Source organism: Hippichthys cyanospilos, chromosome 3 (assembly GCF_059441005.1).
Source record: "Hippichthys cyanospilos isolate Australia breed blue-spotted pipefish chromosome 3, RoL_Hcya_1.0, whole genome shotgun sequence".
In the NCBI taxonomy this organism is placed as follows: domain Eukaryota; kingdom Metazoa; phylum Chordata; class Actinopteri; order Syngnathiformes; family Syngnathidae; genus Hippichthys; species Hippichthys cyanospilos.
The window spans coordinates 3093058-3102082 of record NC_142371.1 but is presented as its reverse complement, the minus strand read 5'-3'; the positions used below and the strand labels follow the sequence as shown (position 1 = coordinate 3102082).

The 9025-nt window shown below is 43.9% G+C and overlaps 1 protein-coding gene across 1 annotated transcript; it reads right to left on the bottom strand.

Annotated features, from left to right (window-relative positions):
• Nucleotides 1-256: 256 nt before the first annotated feature.
• On the bottom strand, nt 257-3980 carry LOC148425470 (terminal nucleotidyltransferase 5A-like). Its single transcript, XM_088411530.1, has 2 exons — nt 3671-3980; nt 257-1838 (listed from the first exon to the last, which is right to left on the bottom strand). Exons 1-2 carry the CDS (start codon nt 3824-3826, stop codon nt 810-812), a joined length of 1185 nt encoding a protein of 394 aa, XP_088267656.1. The 5' UTR covers nt 3827-3980; the 3' UTR covers nt 257-809.
• Nucleotides 3981-9025: the final 5045 nt, after the last annotated feature.

The following is a 9025-nucleotide window of genomic DNA, read 5'->3' as shown; positions in this document are numbered from 1 at the left end:
GTCGCACTGGAGCTGCTGGCTGGAAAGCAGTCTCCTTGATGAGCTCAAGTAGATGAGAAACAAGCACTCGTGGTATGCATCCGTCTAAAAGAGCACACGGTCCCATCGGCACAATTCCACGTGACTCATGAATGAATTTAAGGCTTACTTTGCCTGATTTCGTCCTGCAAAGGCAACATCCGAGGTACCCTTTTCCCCATCTATCGTGGTAGTTGTAGGACCCAGATGAAAACCAAAATAACCACAAGACTAAAAATGACTTTTCCTTTTTTTTTTAATCTCACAAAAATGAATGCTTCTGCTCCTTAAAGACAGGCGAGAGTATTCTAGAGACAAAAAAAACCTGAATGCACAGTTCTCACGTTACAAACATCTTGAGAATATTTCACAGGTCATTTTAGGCACTTGGAATCATAAACCAATACCAAAGACAAAAGCAATTCCCTTTATGAGCAAAAATACATCTTTGGTCCTGTATTTTATGAAAAATTAAAAGCCAGAGTATGAAAAAAAAACATGTCTCTAAAGATTGTATTTCTATAAAAAGCTTCACAAAGATTTCTTTTTTTTTTTTTCTCAATTTTAAATAAGACATTATCGCTACATCTTTAACAAAATGACCAGCAATCTCAAGGACGATGCGTGTCGGCTCAATCGAAGGTACAGCAGAACAGGATCGTTTCGGGTGTTTCTTTCAATCGAGTCATATTTGGCAAACGTGTGTGTGTTTTTTTTTTTGTTTTTTGTCTGTGTTCAGTCTTCTTTCTGCAAGAAGATACAAAAGCAATCCATCTTTGGGTACCTGGGCCTCAGCTGCAGGGCAGCCACGTCTGATAGGAAGCGGCGCACGGCGAGACGTGCGGCGCCTGCACGTGCGCCACGTAGTAATTGCTGAAGTTAATGTCCTGCACGTAGGGCGCCGGCTGGTAGTAACACGTGACGTTGGTCACGGTGGGGATGGCGTTCTGCTCGGCCAGCACCTTCAGCGCCAGCATGGAGATGAGGCTGAGCGTCTGGCGCCGCTCGTGACCCATCAGGCAAACGGTGCTCTCGTTGACCACCTGGTACAGCGTCATCAGGCACTCGTAGCGTTTGTGCTCCATGCCGGCGAAGTGGTTTTGGAGGTAAGCCTCCAGTTTCCTCTGCTGCTCGCCAATGTCGGAGAAGTCAATGAAGAAGCGCGAGCACATGTAGCGCTGCATCTGCTTCATGTCCGACTCGGAGGCCGCTCGGAAGCCCCGCACGAGCAGGTGGCAGTACTTCAACAGGCCGCCCCCTCGGATCTCCTCGGGGCTCCTCGTGGCTATGGTCCTGTGACACAAATGATCCATGGCCTCCTGAAAGTCGCCGTACACGCTCTCGCCGACGACCGTGGGGTGAAAGCTCTCCGACATGGGGGTCTCCGAGCAACGGTCGAACAAGAGCAGAGAGTCGAGGCAAATCTGGAAGGAGTCCACGCTGAACTCAAACTGCCGCCTCAAAGAGTCCACAAATTTTAGCTCCACGTTCTTGCCCGTGTTGTTGGACAGCGAGATGAGACTCCAGCGGTCCGCGTCATTACAGACTTTCACCAGTTTTTGCACGTAGGCCTCTTTGAGGGTCAGTGCCGTGATACGCTCCTTGGACACTCCTGGGGGAAGGAAATCGAAGAGGCAGTCCAACACCACGTCCTTCACCAGTCGGAAAGCCTGGTCGTCCTTCAGGGACACGCCGAAGATCAGGTCCAGGTCCTTATAGCCCAGGCCCGTGTCCTGGTGGAGCACGTGGCTGGCGGCCGAGCCGTTCAGCCTCACGTCTTTCACGCACACCCCCTTGTCCTCCAGCCGCGCCCGCACCACCTAGACGAGACACACGCATATGCGGCGCCGCATTAAGATACGCGCATTCATACCGTACGTTGTAATGAGCTGCTTTGCGAAAGCCAGATCAATACTCTTCTCTCAAAGTCCGTTTCATCCGCATCGACTTCGGCCTGAATGAACGCGGTTGAGGCCGAACGCAGCGCGACAGCCTCAAACTGTCTCATCTTATCACACGCGCAGACTGTGACACGTATATATTTGCGAGCGCCCTGCGCACTGGCGGCGACTTGATGAGAAAACCTTTGCCTTGTGGCTTTACGTCTCAGCTTGTGGATCATCAAGGATCAGCTAGGTTTCCTTTCCTCTCCTCTCCTAGTGACCAGGAAAATGGTTCAACATAAGTATTTTGTCACACATCGAGAGGAGGATTCACATCTATCGATATCGTTAAAATACAGGGGATCTAAAAAAGACCTTTGTGGAATTCCTCAATTGCCTGTGTGAGAAATAGTGAGGTAGATTATCTATCTATCTGAAGGATAGGGTCATAACTGAAAGCACACCACATTGCGTGGACCTATTTATACTCTGCACACTCAACTATCTATGGCAAGGAAGAACTCATGATCCAAAGCACACCACACCGTGTGTCATCTCTCTGTGGAAGGATCATGATCCAATCAAAATTCATCAATCTGTAAAACTACACAAGGTCTTTATGAGTCTTCGTTGCAGACACAGACGTACTTGATCCTGTATCTCCCACATGGCACTGACCCATCAGATTAGAGAGCGTTAACTCTTACAGCGCTCACATAAGACCTGTTTAAGTTTACTGGGTCAGGCGACGGGGAAAAAAAGTTTTGTTTTTTTTTTTTCCTAAAAGGCAAGGCAACCCCTCGCACATTTCTTAACAGCTCATAATGACTCATCCCGGGAGAACGCGAACCCTGCCAGTACTGATGTCACATCCAAGAATGTGAACGCTCAGATTTACATCAGGCAGTGCTCCTGCAGGAGCTGTAAGTGTGGCTCTCAGGCAGGCGCTGGAGGTGAAACCCTAGCAGGAACGAAGCGCATGTCTTTCCTTATATAGTAAGAGACCATTGATAAAAATGACAGCTTGGACTTGCGTAACAAAAGCTGGCTCGCTGTAAGCTGAATAAATATTTACATATCCATGCCTTAAGTTATAAAACAATCTTTTATCCAGCGAGACGATTTGAAAGTTTGTAATCTTCAACGTCATGGACCATCATGATACGACTTACACTATTCTAGTTAGTGGTGACAGGAAATGTAGGGCTATTTGTAAATATTCAATGTTTTTGCTTTAATAATTTATATTTGGCTCTGCAGAGACGGCAGAGAGCATATGTCTCTCCTTCAGGGGGATCCAAACGGCATTCAAGCTTCCTGAACCACTCAACGGAGCATTCATCTTTCCATAACCACAAGCATGAGCTCAGGGCTTTCTAAACTCGCTGAGATCATCATCAACGTGGGAATGATATAAGTGCAGCGTGACCATGAGGCTTGAGATGGACCATAAGAGGAATTTTGACTCATGAGAAAGACGCTATGCAGATAACCAGCTGTCTAAGGGGAGGAAAAAGTGTGTAAGCCACTGGAAATTTGGCGAGGTGGGGGTGGGGGGTGTTTAAATTGCAATTAAACCGATCTCCGTGGTTCGTGTGTAAATGACAGACACTCATACAGACTGAGGACGCACGCCGGAAAAAAAAGTATGCGCATAATGTAAAACTTAAGGGAAATGTTACTCAAGGGGAGCACGTGACTGATTTGACGGTTCAGCGCACGCATTTGTGACGAGTTTGCAACTCAAAGGAACATTTCCATTTCTTTACCTGAACAATTTGCCGGGGGCTCATGGAGAGCGTGGGGAAGTTTCCTCGGCCGTGGATGGGCACAGCTTCTCCTAGGATGGAATCCAAACGCTGCACCTGATCCCAGGACAGAACGCAAAAACGCCGACTCTGCTTCGAGGCATCCCCGCACTCCATGCCGATCAACAGCCCCCAGAGACTCAAAAAAATTTCGAGCGGAACAAATTCCTGTGGGATATTCCACTGAGTGCGTCCCGCTACTGCCGGATGGAGTTCGGGGGGAGGAGGTGTCGGGTCAGCTGTTAGCCGAGAAGTCCGCCCTATGTGCTCAAGAGCCGATTCATAAGGAAGCGCTCGTGTGTTTCAAAGCTCCACCCTCATTAGCATACTGCGCCCTGATTGGTTGCCGTGTTTGGCTATTGACTCCAGTGACGTCACTCTTCTAGCTCTCTCGAGAAGGTTCGTGAAAAGGAGGTGCTGAGATTGGGGGGACTGTTCGTAGCCAGACTTGGACAAAAAAAATGCCTAGTAACAAATATGGCTAAATACATTTTAAACATTTGTTTGTAAATGGCATTTGATTGACAGCATGAAAAAAAATAAAACCAAAAACGCACACATCTGACAAAAGAAGCATTGAGGAGCTCACTTCAACATTAATTAGTTCGACACCCACAGTTAAAATAATACAGTGGATACAAATCTATATGAAAGTAAAACTAGGGCATAAAAAGAATAATTAGGAATTTTAGATTTTTCTATTTCATATCAGCCAGTTTTTAAGTTACCAAAACCAAACGGAGTTAAGTCAATGGAGTTTCATAAATGCAAAGTGTAAGTCAAGTACTTCATTATTTCATAAACTTAGTGAATAAAGTCAGAAAACTGGAGTCCCCCAACTTTACTGACACTGTACTGGTTGCTGATGAATGATAGGTACTTGTCTAAATTAGAAAAAAAAAAGTGGTGTAATCTGTATAAATCCCGACGTATTTACACAATGACATCACAACGCAATATTATTATCATTTATCAGCCAAAACAGCAACATCCACTGAAAACTGCTGCTTGACCCAATATTTCTGAAGCTATTCACAGGCTTGCATTTCTAAACAGTGTTATAAAAAAGTATGCTCAGAAGTACGACTTAAACAAACTTCACGCTCAACCTTTATTGACTGAAGGGATATTTGCAGAGCATGCCGGATGTTTTTTGTTTTTTTTTAATGTCTCCGCCACCCAGCTAAGACCATATCTGCAGGCCGCATTGGCACCACTTGTAAAAGAAGAGTATTAAAAATGCGTCGCTCTGCATGCCAAGCTTCTTCATTACTCCACCCTCTTTATGTAAAAATGTCTTCTCCCCAACCAGTTGAACAAACACCAGAAGCATATGATTCGTACATTAATTCATTTGGTCATCAATATATCCATTCCATGATTTATGTATCTTTAAAATGATTTAAGTATGATTCCATGTAGATAGCAAATAATAATACAAAAATCCTGGATGCCAACTAATTACAGGACAAAAATAGACAAAGAAACACTTATACTGACGTTCAATGAACAAATTATGCATGTTTTTGGAATGTGGGAGGAAGTCAGAGTACCTGGAGAAGGATATATATATATATATATATATATATATATATATATATATATATATATATATATATATATATATATATATATACATATGTATTGCCACTCTGGGTGGCAGGCTTGCATGGCACACCGAGACTAACCGCCATTCATGCACCCAATCGCACCTCAGGACAATTTAGGGTGTCCAATACACCTGGATTGTGGGAGGAAGTCGGAAATACCCGGAGAGAACCCACGCTTGGGCAGAAAATGCAAATTCCACACAGGAAGGCCTGAAGAAAAAAAATGAATGCACTAGTAGGTACACCGAATCAGCATAATTTGGGATTGTTCTGAACTGAAAAGATTTGGGGAATAAATGTTGGAAACAGCCTCGTTGTTTGGTTAATCATCTGAAAGTGTGCATGCAAGGCTATAAAAGATATGGAGATCCTGTAAAATCCTGTCATTGAAATCCAGAAGCTGTCAGTGTTTACACGATGATAGGTTGCAAATAAAACTATAAAATCTTGCTGGCAAAAAAAGCCCTTTTATTGGTCATTAGTGCAGTATTAAGCTGACAAAAACAATCATTCCTTCACTCATAATCGTATAAGGGTTTATGATGAAAAGGCTGCACCATATTGACCTTTAAGCTTCTCTTTTTCCAGATCCCACCCTGTATACATAACACATACATAACACATATTTGTGCTCTTACAAGTCCTGAACTTTAAATTGCATTGATTCTTGCCAGAGAGAAGCCAAAATGAAACCGTAAATTGAGGCCAAAGTCTGCTAATGAGAATTCCAACAGAGGCAGAAATTACTCACAAAAGCAGACGTTACACCTTCAACGTTTGGTTTGCCAATGAGCAATGCAGGGGGGTAAGGGTAATTTCCCCTTTTAAAAAGTCTCGCACTGAATTAAAAAAACAAAACAAAAAACAGGCGCTCATATCAGTCCGCACGGCACATAAGTGCACCTGTAAAATGTTTACAAGGGAGTGAAGTTCATTTTGGGATTGACCAGTGTTAGCTTTTGCGATGCTGCAATAAAACAGATACACAGAAACACATGCTCTTAAGCACTTGAGCACACACGTCATAATATTTTCCTCAAACATATGCGTACATCCACGGGGACGGGACTTTTTGGTCCCCATGGAAGATTTGTCTCCTAATCCTGACAACATCATCAAGTTCACCATGACAACAGCCTCCGCCTGTGTCATTTGGACAGATGCGTCGCCGGTCTGACGGTCGCGGCAGGTGCCGGAGCGAGACGGCCACTGCGTCATAACACTATAAATAACACACAATGTGGCAGCTGCGCATCCTGGGAAACAAAACGTACATTTCACCTGAATGTGAAACACTTGGCGGGAGTGCAAAGACGGTAGATAAATATTAAGCCACTTGACATTATCAGGTTTCTTCACTGTCCCATGGGAGAGTGAGTCAGGCCATGTACGCACCATCATGAGCGGTTTTATGTTTACCGTGCTTTTTGAACAACCTTTTTACAAACCGAAGTTATAAGACAATGGAAACCATATTTGGTAATGAACGGTAAAAGGATGTAAAAATTGGCATTTCCTGGGTTGGGGGGGGCAAGATTTTTGGGTGATCTCTTTCACCGGAATGAAGGGTTCAACAGACTGCAAAGCGCATTTCACAATGCTAATTTTCATTCATGAGTCAATGCAACAACAAGTCGGTGAGCTTGGAAAACAATCGTCCAACATCGGCAAAACACCTGCCGCTGCTAGGGCCCCATCTATGCAACACAATCCTTTAGTGTGGTGAAACCAAGAATAAGTGTTGTTATTCTTTACGGCTTTTACAAGCTAGAAGTTACCATGGTTCACTCAACAACAGAACTCGCAAGAAACAAAACCATAATTGTAGCAAGTTGAAACCATGTGTTAATGTCATTGAGCTACTTGCATGCTTTATGCTAGCATTAGCAAACAATCTCAAGACAAAACTAAACAATCCTGCAATCGTAGCTCATGATGACGAATGAAACTATGTATATGAATACTCGATCTAGCAATCGATGAACAATTAGCGGTCTCTGGACAGAAAGACTGACAGGATGTTTTAGAGCTGTCCTGGTTGATTCTACAACATCGCATGGACAATGGGAGCAGTTCTTCTGGCTTGGCAGATGGGGGTCCCTTTGTAAGAAGGAGCACTATAAGGTGTGTTCCAACTACAGGGGGATCAAACCCATCAGTCTATTCAGGCGCGCTGGAGAGGAGAGTCCATCTGAAAGTCAAACCATCAATTCAGGAGGAGCAGTGCAGTTTTTGTCTCAGCCTTTGGGTGGGCGGGGGGAGGTCCTGATTGTCATATGTGCCTCGGCACCAAACAACAGCTCAGATTACCTACCCTTTTTGGACTCCTTGGAGGGCGTGTTGGAGAGTGATTCCTCTGGGGACTCCAATGCTTAGGAAGTTGAACCTCAGATTCGGGAGGAGTCGTGTGGTTTTCCATCCCAACCGTGGAACAGTGGACCAGCTCGACTCCCTCGGCAGGATCCTCGAGGGTGCATGGGAGTCCGCCCGACCAGTCTACATGTGTTTTGTGGACTTGGTGAATGCGTTGGACCGTGTCCCTCAGGGAGTACTGTGGGGGTTGCTTTGGGAGTACGTGTTACCAAACCCCCTGATACGGGCCGTTTGCTTCATGTACCACCAATGTCAAGAGTTTGATCTGCATTGCTGACGGTAAGTCGAAATCGTTTCCAGTGAGGGCTGGACTCCACCAAGGCCGCCCTATGTCACCAATTCTGTTCATAAGCTAGTGCTTTCTTACAAAGGATGCATATTACTCTACGACTGTAATTGATCTCAATTATTTGTTATTTTGACACCCTTAGTTAGAGTTAAGGTCCATATTAAATAAAAATACTGTTCATTTAAATGTCATAACAATGTAAAGTGACAAACACACACACACACACACATATATTAAGCAGACCTGTTTTTGTCAACATCATAAACCTGATGGTCCAGTTGTTGTGGATGCACATACCTCTCACTTCCATTGTCTCTCTCTCTGTTTGCATCTCACTGTCAGCCTCCTGAATCTCAGGATCTTCATCTGTCTCTCACCTTTTTTGTGTTCTTTATCCAAAAACCAGGATTTCCAAAGTCCTCTGGCTCTTCCTTAACTTGGTTCTCCTCAGCTCTCTAACACCAACATCTGGCACGATCTCATTGCCTGCCTCATTGTTATTCCAATATAGAATAAAATAACATAATAAATTCCTCAATAGAATAGAGGAATAACAATGAGGCAATCGAGTCTTTATGGTGCCAAATGTTTTTCTTCCACTTGAACTATAGGGAAAAAGCAATGAAGAGGAGCACACATTTCAGCAACTCACTCTGCAAATAACATTTGTTTTAGTTGCAATCTTGTATGGTTTTGTGCTGCGATACATGGTTTGAAAATCCTGGTTTTCCAATGCACAAATAAATGGAAACTGAACATAAACTTGGTTATTGGTGTGAATATTATTGTTTTGGAACTATGGCACGCCAAATGAATTCTGTTTGAGTCACGCAATACGATAGGTTTTACATGGAGATGGCACCCAGTTAAAGTTAAACGCTAACTCTACACACTTCAGTTGTTATTTTGAGATAAACTAAAGTGTTCTATAAGTGTGTTACGCCTGCCATCGTTACATAGAATCATCTCTCACACTGAGTATGTGAAATTTTCTTCACACAAAGTTAGTTTGGCAAACAAAATGGCCAAAAACATTAATAGATA